This window comes from Aquila chrysaetos, chromosome 7, assembly GCF_900496995.4.
Source record: "Aquila chrysaetos chrysaetos chromosome 7, bAquChr1.4, whole genome shotgun sequence".
In the NCBI taxonomy this organism is placed as follows: Eukaryota; Metazoa; Chordata; class Aves; order Accipitriformes; family Accipitridae; genus Aquila; species Aquila chrysaetos.
In genome coordinates this window covers 19,692,979-19,717,616 of record NC_044010.1, presented here as the reverse complement: position 1 = coordinate 19,717,616, position 24,638 = coordinate 19,692,979, and the positions used below count along the sequence as shown (strand labels likewise).

The 24,638-nt window shown below is 36.3% G+C and overlaps 1 protein-coding gene across 4 annotated transcripts in view; it reads right to left on the bottom strand.

Annotated features, from left to right (window-relative positions):
- Window positions 1–24,638, bottom strand: part of GBE1 (1,4-alpha-glucan branching enzyme 1) — a 175,821-nt gene that overhangs the window by 5,798 nt on the left and 145,385 nt on the right. For 2 of the 4 annotated variants that reach the window (XR_003924175.2, XM_030019620.2), the window contains exons 13-16: window positions 24,153–24,337; window positions 22,927–23,057; window positions 7,171–7,288; window positions 5,355–5,417 (exon numbers count right to left, since the gene is read on the bottom strand). Coding sequence is in view for 3 of the 4 variants with exons in the window: in XM_030019620.2 (XP_029875480.1) it covers window positions 5,355–5,417; window positions 7,171–7,288; window positions 22,927–23,057; window positions 24,153–24,337 (497 nt within the window). In the remaining variant the exon portion in view is untranslated. Of the gene's footprint in view, window positions 1–5,354; window positions 5,418–7,170; window positions 7,292–22,926; window positions 23,058–24,152; window positions 24,338–24,638 lie in introns of all 4 variants that reach the window. The other 2 variants (XM_030019621.2, XM_030019622.2) reach the window with 2 other exon arrangements.

Below are 24,638 nucleotides of genomic sequence, written 5' to 3'. Positions count from 1 at the left end.
GAGTTAACTGTCTTCCTAGTAGCTGGTACGGTGCTATGTTTTGAGTTCAGTATGTGAAGAATGTTGATAACACTGATGTTTTCAGTTGTTGCTAAGTAGTGTTTAGACTAATGTCAAGGATTTTTCAGCTTCTGATGCCCAGCCAGCGAGAAAGCTGGAGGGGCACAAGAAGTTGGCACAGGACACAGCCAGGGCACCTGACCCAAAGTGGCCAACAGGGTATTCCATACCATGGGACGTCACATCTAGTATAGGAACTGGGAAGTGGGGGCGGGGAATTGCCGCTGGGGGGGACTAGCTGGGTGCCGGTCGGTGGGTGGTGAGCAATTGCACTGCGCATCATTTGTACATTCCAATCCTTTCATTATTGCTGTTGTCATTTTATTAGTGTTATCATTATCATTATTAGTTTCTTCTTTTCTGTTCTATTAAACTGTTCTTATCTCAACCCGTGGGTTTTGTTTCTTTTTCCCGATTTTTCTCCCCCATCCCACTGGGTTGGGGGGGAGTGAGTGAGTGGCTGCGTGGTGCTTAGTTGCTGGCTGGGGTTAAACCACGACAAGTGTCTTTAAGATGTCCCCAACCTATTGCTCTGCTACTTTCTTTTCAATACCGTACTAGCACACAAAAGGGTCTGAGAGCAGGCTTTGCCTTTGGAGTCCAAGGTAAAAAAAGGCATTGAATACTCCTGTACTGTCCATAATGCCCATCACAGGTTTGACTCCTCCCTTTGTCAAGGGACTTGCATTTTTTATTAAGCTGCTCTTCCTATTAGTACACTTGTAGAATCACCTTCTCGCCGCTCTTCATTATCTCTAGCTGGTTTTTATGTATATAGTACATGGCCCGATAGAGGTGTGTCCATTGAAACCATCATAGGAAACCTAGGTATTCATCAGTAAAAGACATTATCAGACCTATGTAATTTTTTATGTTTTTCTGTACCCTAGAAGGAGGGTCTGGGAAGTTTATTCTTGTCTTCCCTTTTCCCTTCCATATACTGTTGCTGAATTATATATTTCCAATTACCAGCTTCACTTCTACTGATCTCTGCTTTTCTAACCTGCATCTTTCTGATCACAAGTTTTATCCCATTCATGTCTCCTTCACCATTTCACAAGGCTCACTTGATGAACATTCACAGAAGTGAAAACCCAAAGTAGAGAATACTAAAGAGAATACATTCATAGCTAACCAATTTCTTGACTATCATTCAATCAAATCATCCTCTGAACCTCTCGTTCTGTTTCAAGCTTTCTATGTTCTTCTTAAACACCCTTCCCAGCTCTTTCCTCCCCACCAGGCTCATCCACGTTGTAAAGGGCCTCAGAAGGCCCAAACGCCCTGCTAGTCAGCTATGAGGTCAGACCAGGTTACTCAGGGCTTTAGATATCTCAATGTATTGGCCCTCTGCTTTCTACACCAATTGCTTACTTATTACCTCAGGTCCTCTAAGGTGTCATACAAAATCCACTATTTTAGGAAAACAGGAAGACATCTAAAAGCACACGCAGTAAGGCTCATGAGGCCTGTTCTGATGGGGGACTGGAATATGGGGAAGGGAGAACATTGGATCTGTTTGGGACAGAATTAGGATGACTCAGCTGTAAATATAAGTTTTTGACAAAGTTAATGTTCAAAGTTTTAGTCATCAAACTATCATTGAGAGTCTTTCTATTCTCAATGGAGTATTTAGCAGGAATGAAACGGAATAATTCCAGTTGACTTCACAGGCAGATGTGCTAATAGAGAGGATGATGGAGGATAGGAACGTTGTTTATAAGTCAAATACATACAAAATTGTTTTTTGTTATCACCTCTGACCTTTTTATACTGCACGTCCATTTAAACTATGAGGCAGTTACACTGTCTGAAACTAGGCAAAACCCACACAGATCAAGGCTTCTGGCACTAAAATAGGATAGCCACCCTAATACTGCGACAAAAACCCATTTATTACAATCAACCTGTTTTCCACCAACATACACGGTGTTCTATTGAGATCATAGTCTATTCACGTAGGCTCTCACACAAATAGGCAAAACCCAATTGGTACTACTACTACTTGCCAGAAACATAAGATGCTTTTCAGCCATACAAATGCTTACTCCTTATATTTTTTTTTTCTGCAAATATCCAGATAATTTCAAGAAATGAGAGATTAGAAAAGCTAAGAAGAATACAGGAATACCAAACACAGGAAGCACTTGTGAACAACAGCAGCCTTAAGCAGAAGTCTCACCTTACATATTTTGGGAGAGGATTACAATACACAGCAATCTCCAAATGTATCTAAAAACCCACAAGCAAGAAGTTCTGCAAATGACAATTGGTACTTTCAGAACTGTCAGACTAGATTCAGTACCAGGTGCAAGCACAACTGAAATTGGCTGGAACTGCAATGAACTACTCTTCATCCCACTTTCAGGGTTGGAAAACACCAAGCCCCCAAAATAATTTCAAGGTCATTTTGCAACAGATGGGAGAATTACTAGAACTCAGAGCTAGATCAGACACTGCAGAAAAATATTTGATAGTGCATATTGCAGCTGGCAGATGCAGAAGGCAATGTCACAGGAGTCTGTGCCAACATTATCCCAAACTTTTAATTAAAATGAGGGCTTCAGACAATCTCATGTCTCTGTATCACTACTAATTGTCAGACACGGACACTATTCTGAGAATATAATTAACCATCAATGAATAAAATACACGATACCTTTTGCTTTCCGACTATAATTTGTTATACAAAACCTCAGACATTTTCGTTTTCATTTTGCTAGGTATTGCATATGACAAAGAAGATATGCTTAAAATAATGTGAAGTTCTGCCTGCGAGTTTGTTTTTCAATTTACATGTGTACAGCATGAATATGCAGAAAATAATTTCTCAGACCATCTTGCTTCATTTATGCAAAAGAAGTCCATATACTGCACAGGCTGTATGTCAAAATTTCTCCTCTATTATCTTCTGCACTCTTTCTTCAAAGAGGTTAAGAGTACTTTAAAAAGACAACGAACCCCCCTGACAAACAAATAGACTGAAAAATAAGACAGGATGAAAGAAAATGACTAACAGAATAACTTTGGAATCATTACACGTGCTTGTGGTTTTAAGTAGTCAAACAATCAATGAATATGATTCAAATGAATCAATCAAATGAATTTCTAAGTCTTAATCACCAAGAGGTAAAAATCAAAAAAGACCTTGCTGGTATTAAAGTCTTACTGATTCCCCTAGTTAAAACAGTTAATTTTCTAACTACAAACATTCTTTCATATAATCTGTATATCTGTGCATGTCAGGAGAGAAAACAGTTAAAGACTACATCAGTCCCTTAAAATTCAATACATAAATCCTTATTATGAAAGTTATTCAAATGAGTATTTTCAAAGCTAAGGTCACTAAAAGCTTTTAGATCACTTCAGTCTATGTGAGTATTTTAATTTGTCAATAGACTCAAGGAAGCAGGAAGTTGCACTTTGACATTGAATAGTATACATTAAGGTCAAGGTTAAAAACCCAACTCAGCAATAAGGACATTCTTAAAACAAACGATATAATTTCAGTTTCATTTAATGTGAAAAGATTGTATCAGTGGATGCCAAAAATAGAGAATCAGAAAAAAAGCAGTATTGGGGACAGGGGGAAAGGGATACTTTGACATCTATTTATTTTTTAACTAACTGGAAAGAACTACAGAAAAAGTAAATCTATAAAAGCTGAAATACGTTAAACAATTATATTTCTCAATAAACTGCACACTACTTTGCCAATGACACAACATACTCTGCAATTTCCATTTAGCCTGCTTATTACTCAGTTCTGTTGGTGCATGAAGTATCAAAGTATAAACCCCACCGTTTTCATATAAATCCTAACTTTTGGTGTGGTTCAAAAATATTAGTTACTAGAACACAAATTGATATCTAGTTCCATTTTACAGTAAAATTCAGTCTAGTCGGATGCCTTAGAAAAGATTGACAAGACATTTTGAATGATGAGTATTATTAAAAATGGTTCTTTTTCTCCCTGCCCCCTCCCCCGACCCTGCTCCAAATCTAAGTTTCACATCCAACTACAACAACCAAGTAAAGTATCAACAAATTACTCTGTACATAAAAGGGCCACTAGGATCTGACAGGAGTTGAAATGTGTGTGCAGCACTTAATTTACAACTTGCAAAGAGATGATAAGACATAAGCAAAACTAAAAAATTATAGAAGCAGTGACAAACCACACAACTTTTAGAAAACATACCTCAAAAAAGACTATTAGGAGAATACCACAGTGGAGATGTAAAGAGAAATAAAACTGTGGTAAAAAGAATCTATTTTTACAATGACAAAGTGGTTAACAGCTTGTTATTAGAAAGTTTGATTACATGGAAGTTATGTACCTTTCATATATTTGTTAACAATCCAGAACAGAGCAAGCAGTGAAATGGGGGAAAAATTAGATTATAATAATTATTTAAATCAGTCATATTACAAAGGACATTTTTTGTGCATTTTTCTATGGAGTTTTCAAGGTGTGTCTGATGATTTTGAAATCTGGCCCTCTACAGCATTACTAAACAAACCTGAATCATCACCTGTTAATCAACAAAATTTTACAGTGAAATGCCTAGCAGTGCTTACAAAGCTTCCTCTTCATCCAGGGTTCTTTGCTCCAGGAATTTCATATCTCCCTTCTCATTTTGCAATGTCACTTTGAGTATTTCTTTTATTAGGTGATGTTTCTAGAACGCATCATGTCACATCTGATCTTCTATTTTTGTAACACATTGTGCACTATTTAAGCTTGACTTGAGCAGCAGAATTATTGCTTGTGACTTCTTTTTGTCATAGCCCTCTGGGCATGTTTTGCTGACAATGTTTACTTACACACCTTAAGGGAGGTGCATCTGTCATTAAAAAAATATTTCTTTGAAGTTTGTGGTGGAGGAGGAACTAAAATTTTTGAAACAAGAAACTAAGTCTCATGCATTATTTAAGGAGAATAAGATAATTGTTAAACAGCAGGAAAAGAAACATTTATGAATTTATTGGGGTGGCATCGTATGTTTTTTGAAAAGAAATTTGAGGGGAAGACTTCTACTTGGATTTTAGAAGCTGCAACTAAGACTAAAGCAACTCCCAAGGATGACTGATTACCCAAGAACTGGGACATAAATTGCTATTGCTATTTAAAATAAAACATCACTTTTTTATTATAAAATAGCAGCTAAAGGTATTTACTGTAACTTTTGTTCTTTCTTTCTTAAGAGTTCTATCTTGCTGAATTTAGTCAGGTTTTCCAGATTTTTTTCCCCCAATTACTTTTAGGTGGTGTCCTTTTACTAGCATGTTACCTCTATGTGGTGCTTGTGGCATCTTCTGGGGTGTTGGCTGAAGGTGGTCTGTAAATTGGATTGCTGAAGGACATAAAAGAAAGTTAATGTGACCCATGCTGCTGGGTTTCTTTCTGACCCAGAAGTGCCATTGTCATGCCGCAGCTTATGCTGCAAAAGTGCATTTGCTGCTTTGCTTGTCACATGCCTTATCTTCCACATGCTCCTAGCAAATTGCATCTTCCCATTTAGTCGCATTTTTTTGTGTTGAATGACTTGCACTCACCATCTAAGAGTCTAAATGTGAAATATACATTCCAAATTACGGTTAATTGGCTTGCAAAAGTTAAGTTAGTGGTAGATAATTAAGATGCTCTCCAATCACCAAAGCAAGGTATCTGAATTGGACACACGAAGCAAGAATTCTGGAAGCATTAATTTGCTACCTAACCTTCAGGAATGAAACTTAGAGCCTTAGTTTCTTTGTGTGCAAATGAGCATAGATACTTACCCACACTACGAGGGCACTGTCACATATAGATACTTAACCCCCCCTCCAAAACGTTCCCAATATCCTTTACACCAAGCACGATGAAAACACAAGAATTCTTTCATGTAATGAAACTATTTTAAAACAAGCAAACGAGAGAAATGCCAGTACCCTGGATACAATGAAATAGGATGAGTATGAGTGAGAGAGAGAGAGATTAAAAGTGACAATAATTCTCAGGAGTTTAGATCTCATGAGAGATGTTAAGATGTGACACTGGAAATTCATGTCTCCATTCTGTCATGGAAGAGGAGTGGCCCACAGAAATCAGTGCAGATACTCCATTTTTGTAGCCTGTTAAGATTACAAGTGTAACTTATTTACAGGTGTTCATGTGTATAAATACACCTACGCACAGACACACACTCCTTCACCCATGTATATGTTTTAGATATGAAAACTTAGTCTGTAATATAAGCATTCTCAGAACTTTTTCAGTGAACTCTGCCTTAATTCATGGCCTTTTTGAATCTTATTCTGTTGTGCTTGTGAACATATATGAATATTTGAATACATATATAAAGAATGGGAAATATGTGTATATATGTATACATGTACATATATAAAGAATGGGAAAAATGACATTTAAATTGTTAATTATGGTAAGTAATTATGATTTCAAGAGTAATTAAGAAATGTAGAGTTTTTATTAGTCACCATCTCAGCTAACAGAAATTGTATGTGAGGATATGCCTCCCACTTCATCTGAAGTGATTTGTGGGAAAGTCTTTATCCATTACTCATACCACTTTAGGACTGGAAATTCTTGAAATTCTTTATGTGAACAGAGAACGTCTGTTCCATTTTGCAAAGTTTTTCTGTAAACTGAGGAGGAGAAAGCCAGTTGGCAAATGCATGATTTGCTCAAATTTGTGTTTGTGGAGTTAAGCAAATGATTTTAAGAAAGCCACCCAAGATTCAGTTTCTACAGAGCTTTAAATCAAAAAGCAAGCATGAAGATGGAGTTTCTCAGACTTGAAGCTAAAGCAAATGATGACATTAAAAATGACAATTCAAAAGCACATTAGAAGGTTTTCATGCATGTTGGCAAGGAACGTTGTGTGCCAGACACTGCAAGAGCGCATGCAAATTTAAATGTAGCATCAAAAGAGAGAAGTCAGGTAACATTATAGGTCATAATCAAATCATAAGATTGTCATCTCTACTGTATTCATACAAAGACTAACCGCCCCCCCCCCCCCCCCAATACTCCTAGAATAGACATATTTGTCCAAAGAATTTTAAAAGTTATTCGGATGAAAGAAAAAAAAAAAAAATCTTACTTACCATAAGTGAATTAGGTCGATAATTGTGAGGATATTCTTCAGAGAAGTACTCTGTACTGTGGTCCAGCCTTTGATGCCCTCCATATTCTGCAGCATCAGAATCCAGAAGGATTTGATACTTAAAAACAACTATTAAGGAACCATGCCAAATTACTGTTAAATGGGAAATAAATCAAAGCAAAAAACCTAGAACTGCTGCAACATAATTCATGCTAATATACTCAATATAAAGCAATAATAATAATTAAAAAAATATAAGAAAAGAGTGGAAAAATATACAGAACATATAGTAGCTGTATGACATTGTGTCTTGAAAATCTCATCTTAGTATAGTGACTCCTAGTAAAGAAAGTACCTTCCAGTCTCTTCTGGAATCTTCCATGAATAGTTTATAGTATTACAGTAGATATGCATATCACTTTATGTGATGAATTAGACAAAAAATGTACCACTAAACAAAAAGTGGATTTGAATTACATTTAAGAAGTTACATAATTGTGACCATCAAAATCAATCGGTGTTTAGCGATATTTTACAGTCTGTCAGAATCTGCTCAAGTGTTAATGAGAAAAGCATATAATTTTACAGTAGAAAACCCCACAAGTCCTTCGAGAGTTTTTCAGAAAAGAGTTTGAATTATTATAGCACAGAGGAACAAAAGAAAGCTTATATGTAATAGAAGAACTTTTAAGAGACAAACATTCTGACTGCAGTTGTAAAAATGGGGAGTTATTTAACAAAGTGTAAGAGGTTGAATACCTGTACAGATATTTAAAAGGATTTAAACAGATTTAGCAAAAAATAAAAGATAAAATAACATTGAAAGAAGAAAATCAGAAAACATAAGGAAATAAATGGGGAAATAAAGAGCTAACATATTTAAAAGTAAATTTCTTCTTATTTGGGACAACAACAATTAGAAAGTTTTAATTTTATGATTTTTTCACTACCTATGAATTTCTTGTTTGGACATAATTAAAAAATCCTTTTCCCTCCTGAAGTTACAACAGAAAGCCTCAATCTCCACTCCCCACTGCGCAAAACATACAGAGAGGGAAATAACAGTGCTCTATAATCCACAATCTGCTTCCTTAATTTTAAGCCATGGAAAAATCTTATTTTGCTAGAGCTTGTATTTAATAGGATTAGGGAAGAATGAAGCATCACTCTTTCAAGTCAGTGGTTCTTAAACTGCTCTTGGGCTTCTGTGTTTGCTCAACCTTTCAAAAATAGGCCTGCTCAAAAATCTAAGGATTTTGATATTAACAGAATTGTTTTTATTTAAGTCTTTTTACACTACTCTCTATCAGAAGAGTTTAGGAAATTTCCCAACTTCCAGTCTTGCTGATTTAAATCTCTAGCAATAAGAAAGACGGAAGCATGACATCACACAAAAAGTAGCCTAAACTAAAAGTAACTGCAAATTTACTTGGAGATATTTCAGTTTAGAAGATTGCACAAGTTTTGCTGACAGAAGGCGAAGAAGAGGAAAAATAGATGCACATAAGGAAAAAATGCAAAACTGTCAATTAGCTACCAAATCACTAATGTTAAGTAATCCTTTCCCCACAAGTATTTGCAGCAAAATGAGAGAAAGGTCCAGAACTACCAAATTAGTTTTTGATTTCTAGAGGGCAGGTGCCCAAAGGGAGAAACAGCAGATCACCACATTCTCTGGCAAAATCTTCCTGTTTGTTACCTCTTTAAAAAAAAAAAAAAATCAGGAAAATTATACTTTGCCAACTTTAGTCCTCAATGCCTTATATGTGCCCTACATACACACCTCCCCTCCCCTTTATTTTATGAACACATTCAAATTACCATTCATTTGTTGTAATGTACAACATACAAAAATACAAACTACAACTTCTAGTTACTCTCTCCCGTGTCCTTTCAAACCCAGCATCAGCAATGGCTGCTACTACTCCACTGTATATTTTATTAACATGGTAGGGGAATGTCTCCGTGAAGCACTTCACTCTTTGCTTCTGTGACCTACACTATACATGAGATTTAATCATTTATCAATATTGCTGAAAGCCCTGACATCTATAATGATTCCTTTAAAACTGTTTACAGCAAATGCAATTGTTATGGCTATGCTAATTTTAAAACTATTTATCCCATTTCCTTAATCCAGGCTATAAAAGTAAAAAAAAATCGAGGCTATAAAAGCACGCTCTAGCAATACAAAGTTAACATCACTGCCTCTCCACACCTTGCTACATAGCATATTTGGTGTAAATACTGTTAATCAGATCCTGAAAAATGGTGTCAAAAAGAATTTTAAGATCTTCACAAATTAGATATTTCTCAGGGAAAAATAACTAGTTTGGTAAACATGCCCATTTGCCCTCCAACTTAAACCTCACAGAAAAGCTGCTTTTCACATTTCAGAATTTCATGAGTATCTAGGTTTTTGAAGATTACTTTCAAAAAACATTAAACAACAGTCGTGCATTTTAATTAAGCACATAATAGAAATATTTTCTTTTGCAGTGAGGTCTCTCTTGTTTCAGCAACAGAGTGCTGGAAATACTACCTGTACTCCGACTGAAAAAAAGCCTGATTTCTGTTCAGTTTGATGCTCTGACTAAATTTCCTAACCACTACAGTGGAGAAGAGTAGCAAAAGCAATGAACTCTTGTATAGATAGAGCTGGAAATGGAAAGGCTGTCATTATCTACCACATTAATTACTGAATTACTATGCTTTTATGATGTTTTGAAATACGTATTTTAACACATTTTTTAAATTTAATCTTATGCATGTTTAATGACACATAAAACACCACTAAGTAAATGTAAATCATAAAATAGGATAATTTGTATTTTGTTCCTCAACCCTTACTATTGATAAAAGAATCCAAGTGCTATTTGTCAGGGTGATGGTCCAGCATAATTAAAGGCTTTGCAGAAGAGCAGATAAGAATTTCTACTGACCAGTTGTAAAATGATGTAAGTCTTACTGACTCACACAAACATCTATCACAAAACAAATACGTTCAAATAATATTAAGTACATCGGGTCCTCTGTATTATATATGACAGCCCTATTACAGAGATTACCTACGTGACAGGTTACTCATCAGTTTAGAAAGTCTGGACACAACTGAGCAAGACTGGACACATAGGAAGGGTTACCAGACATATACAAAGAGACTGTAAGTGAGCCTGATGATTTCATCTTCATCCTTTCATAATCTGTTTTAAAATCAGGATTAGGAACTGTTACAGTTTTGATTTTATTATACAATGAAATGTTTAATCACCCATACTTCTGGTACTCTGGTGCTTTCCAGGCATGCAACTAGAGCATGGGTATGTATGTAAATATTTATTTTCTTTTAAACTCATATGTAAATCAGCTTTCATGTCTTGCTGCACTTCTCAATATACAAAAGAATACCTAATAAAGATTTCATTTTTATCCCTTGCTACCACTTCTTGGCTAAAAGCAAAAGGATATGGTTCTGGCAATACAGATGGGACAAAGATAAATGTACAGACCAGAAAAGATCAAAAATTGTACTGAAACACTTAATTTCTGTCTGAAACTTTCAGAAAGTAAATTTAAGCTAGAACTGAAGAAGTGTATGGACAACAGAAGACATGAGAATGCTTTTGATCCTTTAAGCAGCCTTGGGATCAGCCAGCTGTCCTGAACCAGTTATAGTGGCAATGACAGTAACACTGGCATGATCCCATGCCTAATCCAGCTGGAAATTATAGCTATATGACAAGATTAAAATTACTCATTCCTATTACATCTACATGGATCAAAAAAATTTACTGACAAAAGTAATGGTTAAAAGTAACCCTGGACACTTTATTTAGGGTGTGCAGAGAAAGCTTTGGGTGTTTTTTTGTTTCTTTGTATAAACCAAACAACTTTCCCATAAAGCTTATTTCAGTATTTCCTAAGGGAAATCCTTTACAGAAGTAGCTACAGTATATATGCTGTCATAGTTACACACAGCATACAAAAAGATATTACAGAAAGGCTTTCTTCTTTCAAATACAAGTTATAAAATAGTAGACTAAAAGAAAATAATTTTTTTTTCCTCAATCATTAACAGTGCTGTGTAATACCAAACCGCTGAAAGTTTCTATCATTATTGAAACAAGACACTGAATTAAAACAGTTGAAGCACTGTTCAAGGAAGAATTAAAAAATAAACCCTGAAATGCAGAAAAAAATTCCAAATTTAAAATGAACTAAAAAGTTTCTAAATCAACATGTCTGCCTATATGCTCTATATACCTTCTTCTAGAGTTAAAAATATATATACACTGGTGAAGGCAGCATGTTTTCAGATTTTACCTCTTGCAAAAACATTAAGAAGCAGTAGTGACAGTAGAACATGCAAATAAAATGTGGAGCGACAAGTCACTGTAATTTTAAAGTATTGGCCACTGTAGCAGCCAAACCAAGGCTGACTCCATCTGATGCTGAGTGTTAAATGGCTTCTTAGCATGGTTAGTTTATTAGCTACATGTACAGTGTGATGGCATAAGATAAAAACTTCTGAATAAAGTCTTTAATGTGTTGGTTGTATTTTGACAAATCCAACCCTCAAACTCTTGGAAAATATTTTTGCCCATCTTGGATGAAAATCAAAAGCCAGCTTTCAGGTATTGTACCAGCATTTCTCCTTAGTCTTGTTTTAGCAAATAGGATACAAGCAACCTACATCTGAATGATCTTCAATATTGTAATAAATGGATTCTCAGAGGTCAGGTTGAATAAACTGGCAAAGCAATGTAGAATAACTCACATCAGCATTTAACAGCTGAATATACAAGTCTTTCCAACTTTGCTCATTAAAAAAAAGTCACTCTAAGTCAACAATGTAGAAGACTACAAATTACTAAGGAGCAACCCTTATGAAGTGTGGATTAGGAACCTATCATTAACGCATCAAGATTTCCTTGTACTACTTTGATTTAGAAAATTAAACACAAAAATAGCTTCTGTTTTTTTTTCAGCAATTCAGCAATTCAGAATTGGAAATGACACAAGGCAAAACATGAAGTTCACAAATGTAGGTTTCATATTTTAATTGAAGCTTTCATAGTTATCAATCACCATCAGAAGTGCAAGTGTCCTTAAATACACCCGTAGAATACATATTATCTGAAATTACATTTTGTCTTTACTTAGGCACATTTTTCTCTTTATTTAGGTACAACCAGAGATTCAGATATATAAGGTATCATGCTAATTTTCTCTAGGTGAATCTGTCTCAGGAGACAGAAGAGAAACCTTCCCTGGTTTCACTTTGAGAACTTACTATATTTCCTAGGTAGGGCTCTGTGTGTATCTGTTTGTTCACCTTGAAGATGCAACCCAGGGTTATTCTAAGAAAAAATTAAAATTGAATTAATTCAATTCAGGGTAGTTCATAGAGTGAGTTAATTCACCACCTCCTTCTTCAAAACTGAAACTGACTGCACACAGAATTAAAAGATACAACATATGAAAAAGTCAAGTGCCATTTTGTTGACCATAAGTGACTTACCTCTTGTATACTAAGATGTACATATTGAACTGGGAGTGGAAAGTCAAGAGTCATGGAACTGATGCTTACCTTTAGTGGTACAGCTGCCAGACAGAAAGCAAGCACATATTGAACTTCCCTCTACTCCACACGTTCACTGGATTCTCATGTTCAATGTGAGAGACTAGGGGAATCAGAGGGTGAGTCTACCTTAATATTTAAGATGGGCTTGGGAGTACAGTTTTGGAGCAATTCTCCTCCTCATCAACCCTTACCATGCTTTGGTTCATGGTTCCGAGCCAGTTTTTTGTGAGTACGGAGGTTTTTTTGGAGGGCAGGGGGTAGGTTGGGGAGTGTTGTGGTAGGGGTTTTTTTTGTGTGGTTTTTAACATTTGCTCATCTTCAGGAACTTTTCTGATAAAAATAACACAAAAAAAGCTGTGAAAAGCTGCTATTTAGGAAAGCCACTGCTAAAAAGTTGCAAGTTAATGAGAGAAGAGAGCTCGCTTCGGCAAGAAAGGTGACCTTCACTTACCACAGGAGTTTACCCACAGAAGGGCAGGGCACAGCATCATAAACTTTTCTGAAGGAGAAAAGACAAGGATCACAAGTCACAGGATGGGATCATACAGATGGGAGCAACAATGACTCAGGCTGGAAGTCAGTTACAGGGTCAGACCAGATTGCTCAGGGCTTTATCCAGCAAGCTCTTGAAAACATCCAAAGATGAAGCCTGCACAACCTCTCCAAGCAACCTGTTCTAACAGTTGGTTGATGTCAGCACTGTGAACAAGCTTCTGTTAGGAAAGGCAAGATCTCTGCTGTTAGACCTGTAGCTAGGAAAGTAGTACCAAGATTGCAATAATGCCCATCCCCATTGGATACTCCAATTCAGATTTTAGATTGGATTTACTGGCACCATTATCTACATTTACCCAACAGCAAAAGATACATGGTAGAGAATGCTTTCATTGCTTGTTTTTCAAAAGTATGTACAAAAGCTGTTGGAAAAAGTGCCCAGATGGAGAAGTGACCAGGATGACAAATGAAGATGACATATGACTTTCATGTACAAAGGCACTAGCTGGTTTGAGAAGTCAAAGGCAACAGTAATGACCCAGGGCCAAAGGAATATATTCACCCTACAGAAAACAAGAACAGATAAGCTATCCTGGCAGCAATTTTCATTGCCAAAATACTACCTGTATAAAAGAAGAGATCCTGGCAACAAGTGAAGACAAGAAACAAAACCAGAAAAAGGAAAGCCAGGCACACCAACAGCTGTATCACTGACCATCGTTATTCTCAAGACTGATCAAAAGAAAGGTAAAGGATACCAAAGACCAGCAATTTCTCAAAGAATCAATTTTGTAAAAAACAAGCTATGGGCACAAGCATAATTTATGAATTATTGATATGCACACAGAACAAGAAATATAGCCACAGATCAATATGGCTAATTAATGAACTTTTCATTCACCTCATATCCTAGAAAGAAGCCTAAAGAAAGTGGAAATCAGATTTTCAAGCTAGGCGTAAAAGAATACAAAGACAATTATACAGAAGCTAAAGGGACAAAATACATGCTGTTAAGACACATTAAGGAAAACAAGAACTCAGTCATTTAATGCACCATAAACACAGGGAAGATGAAGGAAAATACAGCTGCAAGGAGGCCTGTGAAGAGCCTGAAGTGGTTAGGCCCTTTTGTTTTTAATAATTCTTGAATGTCACTGAAAATGTAGCATAATTAATTTCAAGATGAAGGGTACCGCTGTTCCTCCTCTCCACACACTCCTAATTTTGGAGAAGACTAAGGGATCAATCTTCAATTGAGAAAAAGCATATCGGAGTATTTGGATGAATTTTCTAATTAAATTAAACACCTTGGCCTGATAAACTTCAGTTCAGGACATTTAGAATATAGTTGAAGCCATTTAGCACTCAACTCATGGCACAATACTGGGGAGGAGGTGGGGTACTGTACCTTTTTACTTCAACCAAGTATGGACGCTTTTTGCTTAAGTCAAATGTAAATTTAGAGGTATGTAAATCCATATTGGTTGGTAATCATGAACATAAAATGCTGATTTACTTTTGTACCAAGATAACAAGCCTTGTTAAAAAAAAGGGGGGGGGGGGGAATATATACATATAGCTTAATTTTAATGAGATTTCCAACACTGCAGAAAAATTGTTTAACAAAAATCAGCGTGGGATCTTATGGAAAGGAAAGGAGTTATTTCTGAAATCTTTAAGCCCCTTTCCTGTTCTTTCTCCCTCCTTTCAGACATGTTCCTTCTGAATATAGGAAAGAAGGTTTCCATATTGAATTTTTACTGCAGACAGGACTTGGAATCAACCACTACCCCACAGAAAGGCCTAGTCGGTATTAAAAAAAAAAAAAAAAAAAAAAAGGAAACTTATGAATGGTTTCCCTGTTAACATTCAAAATTTTATCTACAGAGAACTAGAGACAGCTGACCTAGATGTTGATTATTCATCTATCTCAAAACTGAAGCAAATTAGGCAGAAATAATTTGTTAGCTCAAGCTGCCTTTTTCTCATGAAAAGGCTTCTGAAAGAGCATAATTTATGAAGTAAAATTCCAGCATGAGCATAGAAATGTTTTCCTTTTTCCTTCACATAATGAAACAGAAATTGGGCAATAGCATATGCCACTCTAATAGTTATACAGACTCATAGTGCTGGAAACCTGTGTCTTTTCCTACACAGATCAAAGATGCATTCCCACATTAGTATGTTGTATTTCTTATTCACACCTATTAACCTTAACATATCAACTACCTTGATAGAATTTGGCATTTGGCTAATCCTAAATTAAGTCCTTTGTTTCCACATGCTGGATACCCCCCAAATTCTAACAGGCAGGAACTGTTCCATAACCACACTTCAAAGCAGCCTGCAAAGCAGTGCCTTTGCCTTCAGCAATTGCACGCCAGTGACTCACTCAAGTGACCTTATTTGCTCATTAGAAGCCCTAGGTGCAGGTTGCAAATGTCAGAGAGCCTGAATTAATTTTTTTTTTTTTTTAAAGAATATTTTTGCAGCATTTTGATGACAATATTTGTGATACCTCAGGTGTCATCTAGCCATTTGCTTATGGACAACTCTGACTTCAAATGTCTTCATGCACCCTAAATTCATGCCAACAATAAGTCTATGACGCTGGTATTCATTCACTCTAGCATTACAATACTTTGATATGTTATGCTATGTAAAAATGGCAATATTTGTAACAAAGTAACCATTTTTTCCCATTACTTTTTTTCCTGCTTGCACTTTAGCAGTATATGACAACGTGAAATGTCAAGATACAAACAGAGATAAGCTTAGTAGCAATTTGTGTTGCTCAACATCTACAGACTTCCGTGCTCACATATAAAATCAAGGTCTCAGTCCTTGAATACCTCACACTAGGGTGTGGGTCATCTTGGAAGAACACGATGTAGAATGGAGCGACCCAATGTCAAATAAAATAAGACAAGAGAGAAGACTGTAGTAGAAAAGGGAAGGAAAAACTGACTCCAAGCTGGATGTGACTCTTCACATAGGTATTGACTGGCTAACTGTTCCAAAAAAGACTTTCCAAACCAAGTGGGACCAAAAGGACTGCCTACTGACTACCACATCTCTTACAAAAGTACAATAAGGTTTGCTACACCAACAGCCTACAAAGAAAGAAAAGCTGAAAGAATGACATTTTCAATGAGATCAGAACAGAGGAGTGCCTACAAAAATGTAGGCCAGTGTGGCAGGAAGCTCTGTATTTTTTAACATACCTGGTAGCATATCTGAGAAGCTATATATGACAACAGCTTAGTGATGTATATTACTACGATATACTGATCTGCCAAAGCCATCCACTTAATAAAGACAAATTTAATGACAAGTGTTACATGCACTAATTTGACTAATTCAATCCACTAAAACTTAAACCTAGGTCGTGAAAGGATCATCATCTCCTACAACTCCCAATATCATTCAGATAAACCTTTTATTAAAAAGAATTTAATCAATATACTATAGCAATTTGCTCTTCAGGCTTATCCAGTAACTGCCTCAGAATATCAAATTAAAAATCCACCAATTTCTTAAAAAAAGCCCAAAAGAGTAACAACAAACTCTTGTTTCTAAGTACTTCTGCTTCACTTTTAAGTTCCAAAGGGATCATAAAGAATTCCTTTTAAAGTGGAGAGGTTGTTCTGAAGATTTAATGTCACATGTGACCATATTTCCTAGTTATAGGACACTTTTTTTTTTTTTTTAAATCTCAGGTTAAAAGGTTCCATTACAAAACTATACATAAAATTCATGGCTCCAATTGCAGGACAAGAGTTAGAAACAAAGCTAGTCGACATTAAAACACCCGAAAGTATTTAAAGAAAATAGATACTAAAACTCAGCCTGCTGGATGTTGGCAGGGAAGAAGAAAGAATGCTGAAAGCAAGAATAGGAGGGCAATAGTGGTTGTTAACTTTGGGATATGTTTCATTTAAGAACTGATACTATAAACAGTTCTTCATTGTTTCTATACTATAAAAGTTTGACTACTCTAGAAGACTGAGCTGCAGTAAGAAAACTTCATGATTTTTTTTGTTTGCCTGATGCAAAGTACTGTTAAAGTCAGTTATTCTTGATTAGTAACTTAGAAATCTCAGCCAAGAAAGACTTAGCATGTCTAAAAGAAATGAATGCACATAATTTGCATCTCTCCTGGTTAGGTAGAGTATAAAGTGGACTTCCTACGGACCTGTGTGGTTGCTAAAATATTTGATACCCTTACCTTTCTAAAAATAAAGCCAAATCCTTCTTGAATTGAAGTACCAAAACAAGCCTCAATCTCCTGCATGCTCTGAAAACCATGCTATCCTTTTCTTCTGCACTGTTTCACTTTTACCAGTCTTAGAAATATTACAGAAATAGTGTAAGTTAGCCCCTGTTTACTGCTAACAGCTTACGTAGTTACCAATACTACAGAAAATAAGTAGATCCAAATCTGAACAGCACTGTCACCCACATGCTAACTTTTGCCTTTTGATCTTGCAACTAGAGGAGATATGAATAGAATAGAGAATTTTTAGGGTGTCCTGCTACAAACAGAATCACAAATATTACACATGGCCTCCTCCCCTGTGAGAAGCGAGGTAAGTTTACTTACTCTCTTTTACCACATGCTGCAATACCTCAAATGTGTTGTCACTTAAGACCACGCATACAGTTCATTACCGCTACTCAGCTAAGTAGAGGATGCTTAAGGAACTGCTGTAACATGATTCTGCTTTTGAGCTTAGTTTCAGAAAAGTGTTTCAGTGACTAACTGCATCTTCCTGTTCTAATGTCAAAGCATTAGGTAAGTCTAGTTTAAGATGAAGTTTCCTGAAAATAAGCTTTTATGATGATGAGCATGTAAGCACATCGCATACCAGCTATTACTAAGATTTCAGCAGTTCTTTAATACACTTGATGGTAGTTCCACAATTCCAGGGTTTTCCTTGGGTTAGGAGCAAACTTTTACACAGAGGAATGGGATAATGGAGAGCTTCTGTCTTCATTATCAAAGAAAAGATACTGAGAATGTAATTGGTAGATACAGTATGCTTAGCTTTCTCCTAGACAGAACAGAAATGAAAAGTTTACATACATTCAAGGTGTTTATGGCCAGCTTATTGTCCAAGGACTTTGCCAGCAACAGGCACTAAACAGAAGTGAGATTTTTATGATGTAGGCATCAGGGTATGTTGTCTTATTTGATGCACTTCCTTCAGAAAAGGATTCCCAACGCTTCATCCCATGTGATGACTTTGGATGAGCACATAGTGACCTTGTTAATATAGATAATAAATAAGCTTCCCAGATAAAGAGATCTTAATTAACATAAATGAGACTTCTATTTCAAAGGCCAAAGAGAAAAGAAAAAACGTAAAGATGCCTACGAACCAAATCAAAAGGTTTTGACCTGTTAAACTTGCATTTTCCTTTTCACTCCTTTGTTATTTTCTCCTCTTTATGCACAACAGTTTAAAAAGAAATATTATGATTTTTATTTCAACAATCAACAGAAACCACTGCAACTTCCTAAGTTCTGTTTCAGGAAAGTCTGATGAAGATACATTCAATCTGCTTTTATAAGGTAAAACTACAAATTTGGGGCAGCTAAATTATTTGTTCAAACACACATGCCCAACTCTAGCAAAGTGTCTTTATGAGATTTTTTTTCAACTGAGAGGAAGTTTTTTATTCTCCTGGCATGGGAAACACTGCTGTGTTCACCTTGAGGGACAACTGTGAGAGACTGAAAGAGTTAATGTCTCAAACATTGTGGTGGGGCAAGTTCTGCTTAAAGACAAACCCTGCACAGCAAGGAACCAAGGTGAAAAGGTGTACCCATCAGCTCAGACATCAGCAACAGGAGAGGGAGGGCGTGCTAGAGGGTGCGCAGCTCCCTGTTCTGATAAGCTGTTCTGATACAAAGATCAAACAATGGCCACATCTGCAGGGAAGGAGAAGATACTCCCCAAATGACCCCCAAGCCCAAAGGCTCACGAACTGCTCATTAGTCTGACGAGTTCAGGTGCCAGCCCGAAGGAGGAGCAAGGATGATAAAAGGACACAAACTGAAGCCCTGGGTGCGCAAGCCCACCGGGACTGGACCCCTCAGCTGACTGGACCCCTCGGCTGACTGAACCAATGCTGGACCCAGGACCAGTGAAATCTTTCTCTCTTCCTTCTTCTCTCTCTGTCTTCTTCTCTCTTTCCTTTTCCTTAATCCCCACACCTCATCCGTTTCAAGATATAAACCGTTGACCAAGTCTGAGACTAAGAGTAGATCCAGCCGCCCCTAGACCCTTCTCTGAGGACAAGTCTGGAAAGCAAGGGGGTCTGCTCTGAACCTCGTGACTCAACGGGAGGGATCTGCTTATTCCCTGAATCAATGTATATGGTTACCACAAGTTACCTGGTTTACTGAGACAGTTTCAAGACATAAACTGTTGACCAAGTCTGAGACTAAGAGTGGATGAGCTGCCCCTAGACCCTTCTCTGAGGAGGATTGTGGAAAGCAAGGGGGTCTGCTCTGAACCTTGTGACTCCACGGGAGGGATCTCCTTATTCCCTGAATCGATGTATATGGTTACACAGTTTACAGAAGTAGTCTTATGCCAATTCCTGTTGTGAGAAACCCTGCCACCTACTACCACGCCTCCCCAGTTCAGTTTGCTTCTGTCATGAATAAAATCTTTAACTGATCATTTGGTGTCATTTCACCTTAATTTAGCCTGAGGGAATTTCGAATTAAACACGACTCCCTGGTCTGTCCAGTCTGGGTCGTGACAACAACCATGCAAAACACTGCAGCTTTTTAAACCTGAAGATCGTTTCCAGCTCTGTGAACCAGAACTCGCACAATCTCGTGAGATATGTCTGCCTAAGTACTTGTATTATTCAGAACAATTTGCATCTTCAAAATCTGAGATACTGGAAGGAAGAGAAGGTTCCTACCTTCAGACTTAAATATCCAAGGTTAAATCAGGCTGAGAGCCAGTTGGCAACAGTTCCCTCCCAGAGGGTTTTCAGGAATTTCCCCTGGTTCATCCATTGAACTGCCACAGAATAAAATGAATAGGGGAAGATTGTTGAAAAGGTGATTTATGGGAAGATTCTACATTTGTGATTCCCAAGTAAGAACACTAGAGAGTTCTAAGAGAACTACTTCCTCTCAGAGTTGCAAGGAGTACAATACTGTAAAAGGGGACAGACACTTCCTTAACCAAACGAACAAGGCTCTCAGCAGAGGTGAAGATGCACTATGTTTCACAGAGAAGAGCAGCAGCAGCAGCAGCATTTAGAGCCCTCTGCTGCCACCGAGGTCAGAGAACCACAAAATCCACTGTTTGCTTGGGACAGGAGGGATTAGTCAGGCAAAGCACCTTAACAAAAGCAAACGATGGTAATGGGCAGTTCCATTAGCAATAAAAACTTTAGTTAGTGAACAAAAAGCTAATATTGATCTTTATGCTTTAACAAAGGTCTTTTAAATTTAAACTATCTATAATATATGATGTAAATAAAATTATACTGCACACACTTAAAAGACAAGGATGTGTACTGACACTAGCATATTAAAAAATATGATATAAACTACAAATATGGAAAATCATCTGTATGCCTTGTTTATATCGTACTTTTGAACACACCTGAGCTGTTGTTAAGTTTCAGTATGATTTTCAGTGAACCAAAATAAACATAAAGGATGTAAAAAAATCCCTGATCATCTACTACTAAGTGAATAGCAATCATTTTCCAATGAGTTTCTGCTTACATTAAAAAAAAGAAACCCAAAACCAACCAAACAAAAAAGCCTCAATCAATTAGCAATGACTGTTTCTGGCCAAGATACAGTAGAAAGCTGTTTCAATGCCCAGTGTGAACTAGCAACAGATCAACTTACTGAAAACCAACTGGGCCTTGAATTGCAAGGTAAAACCAGTGAAAAGCAGATTTCACAATTTGCTTCATAAAAGCTACTATAGAGCATCCTCAGCTGAAACAGGAGCAACGCGTTCAGGATTCTATGCAAACAGTAAATGCCTAATTTATATAAGAAGAAAGGGATTCTGGTGGTGTAAAATAGATACATGAAGTGTTTCTGAAATGACTGAAAAATTTAGAGCACTGATAAAAACAAAAAGGCTGCTTATATTAAATATTTAGTCAACAAACTGGTCATAAAAGTATTTCCATAAACATAAAGAAAGCCCAAATAGTTTCAGAAGCCTGAGCACAGCTTAATCTTATCTTAGCTGTAAATACCAAGGAGTAGAATTTTTGTAACAATGTGTGTAGGGTATTTACACACCCCAAAAAACAATGCCTAGGTATTCACTTAATTTAGCACAAACCAGAAAATGAAGTTAGGAAAACAGCCTCATATACAATCGTAATTAAATACAAGCCTGATGAAGATGTGCTATGGAAAAGAGAAAATCAGTGATACAAAAGTTATTAAGAGTGAGACTTTTTAAAAAAATATTTCTTACACATTTCTGATTATTGAACCTCTAGCATCTTTGAAAAAGAAAGGCAGAAAGTAAACAACAAAATGTGGATTGGATTTAATCGTATCTGTATAAGTATCAGAGCAAAAATGTCATGCTAATTCTGTTATGTGTTGTAGTCCTTAACACCGAACTTACACCTTTTCCATCTGCAGAACTCAAAGAATTTCATACAAGACAGATAAAATGCAGTAGCATCAACTTAAACGGGTGAATACCTGAAGCCTGTGACAGTCAAGTATTGGCATATCTCACAACACCAGATTAAGATTTTACTACTCCAATTTACTACCCCACTCTACCTTTGCCAGGACTTCCAGTAGCAGCACAGAGGTAGCAGAAGAAAGCACTAAAGAAAGTGGGTTTGACCTGATGTTTCTAAACCAGAATCCCACTAAGTTCCTCGGACCCTGTAGGTCAATTCAGCAGTGCTCAGGAGTTAAAGTAATACATTGAACTAAAGCAACTGAAATATGGCAGTAGTTGCCTGAAGTTGCTGATAAATAAAAGGAGAGTAGGCCAAAACTGGAACTACAGTGCTTTAAACTGACACAGCAAGATTTACTAGACTGTGTTTGTCAAAGGACTTGAAACAAACCGAATTTGGGCAAATTAAATTCCTCCGGCAAGGTAGCATTCATTTTTTGAATCTCCCCCAATACTACAAATTTGGATACAAATGCAAAACCAGCCAATTACTCAAGAGTAATCATTTACTGCTCAGCTGAGCTAAGGGTACATTCTCAGTCCACCCAGTTACAAAACAGAAATTGTACAACTTTTGTGATGAAGGTTTAAGCTAATGCATTTTCCTGTGTGACTGCATGCACAGCCTCATCTTATTGTGGTCAATTTCTACAGTTTAAGAAGCAGGAATTACTTGCTTTTTCATGTCTCAACGTAATTCCAAAAAACAAGGCATCACAAGGAAACTTTAATGTAGTCTTTAAATTGCAATTTTTACTTTTAGTTTCTACAAAATGATCTCTTATGAAGAAGGCAAATTTCTAAATTATTTTTTTGCTGTACACTAAAAATTAAAGCAAGATTATACTGATGACAAGTAAGTGGTTTCTTACCTTTTAACTACAGTTTGCATTCATATTAGAAAACAGAAATAAAATTAGTTTTCAACTTCTAAAGCTTTTCTGTACAAGCAAAACAGTGAAGAAAAGGATATTTTCCTGGAGTTTCAATACCCACTCTGTAGTCCACGTAACTTTGATATGGATGGAAGTTGAAAATAAAAATGAGACCTGCTCTCTCAAATGCTATGACCTTATTGGATTCATGCTTTTCACTTACAAAGGCCTAGGAAAGAAAAAATAAAAATCTAATACTGTAAAATATTTCATTTCTACCTGAATTAACATAAAAAAGAGAACGCCCACTGCTTCTATACCTTATTCCAAGTAAAAAAGTCAAAGATTCAAGCAACATAGATAAGGGCATTAACATGCAAACTGAAATTGTTTACCTATGTAATGTCATATAAGATTTTTGAGTACTAAACTGTAGCTTACTTTTTATAAGCCAAAGTAAAATTAAAGAGTTAGAAGCATGTTAGGTACAGAGTACTTGAAAAATTCTTGCTTAAAGATCAGTAACACGGTCTTTTTATCACACTTTCCTTTAGCAAAAATTGGATTCCTTTTATGAAATCAAATCTTCAGTCTACTTGTTATGGGAATCTGCATTCCATCTACTGTTAGTAATTCAGAAAGTGAAGCACTGGATATGTTTTTTTGTTTGTTTTTCAAAACCTGTGTGAGAAATAGCTTTGATAAGCCACATTAAACTGCTGCACATACCACCTTTGTTCTATTTGCTAAAGCCATTAATAAGTAACTAGACATCCATTTAAAAAATTCTTTAAAGTGGATTATGACTAGTATGGAATAATTAAACACTGAGAAATTATAATAATTGAGTTGCTTTGATAAAAAGTACAGTGCAATATTTGGCTAAAAAAGGTAAATACAAAAGTGCCAGGTTGAAGACCAGGAGACTATATACTCTACTGAAAGTGTTTTCTCAGTAACAGAGTAATTATTTATATAAAGTAAATTGTCAGAACAATTTACAGTTTCCCAAAGCAATCCTTGGATTGGATTACAGACAATGTTATAGCCTGCTTTATCCAATCTGCAGTTACTAAATAAAAATAGCAAAAATAATAGGAAAAGAGCTTGCTATGAAGCTAAAAGGAGACTGTTTCAGATTTCTATTATCTGTGGAAGATATTTCAGTGACATGTTTTGACAACTTGAAATATACGGTGGGGCATTACGCAGTGCATAATAAAGTGCTGTTTAAAATTTCTGCATGCAAATTTGGTATTCTTGTTATTCTGAACATGTACCCAACTGGTGACTAAAAACTTATCATTTAGTATATACAGCTTACCGGGGGAGATGCAAGCCAGCCAAATTTTTCCTCCAATTTATTCATATCTCTATCAAATGTATTTAGGAATCTATAGCGAAGAAGATGATCCTCAGTAAGATTAAACTGTCTTCTGGCATAGTGGTAGCTCTCATTATTCCCTTTTCTGGGGAAGTCAAGCCATTCCGGATGTCCAAATTCGTTACCTGTATTTAAAAATATCAAGGATCTGTGAAATCATGTGCTAAAAATACACTAAAACTGCAGAAGAAAGATACATTAAAGTGTATTTCCTTTCTACAAGTGTTAAATTCCAAAGAATAATTCTCCATATATAAATAGTCATTTTGATATTAAAATGTCTCTCAGATCTTTCATACTTGTTCCAGGTTTGTTTGACCAGTGAAACCACCAGAGCAAAATATCCATGGACTCCAGGGGAAACGTAAAGTGGTAAATGAATTATAACCTCTATGCTATCATGCCATGCTTAAAAATTTCTCATCC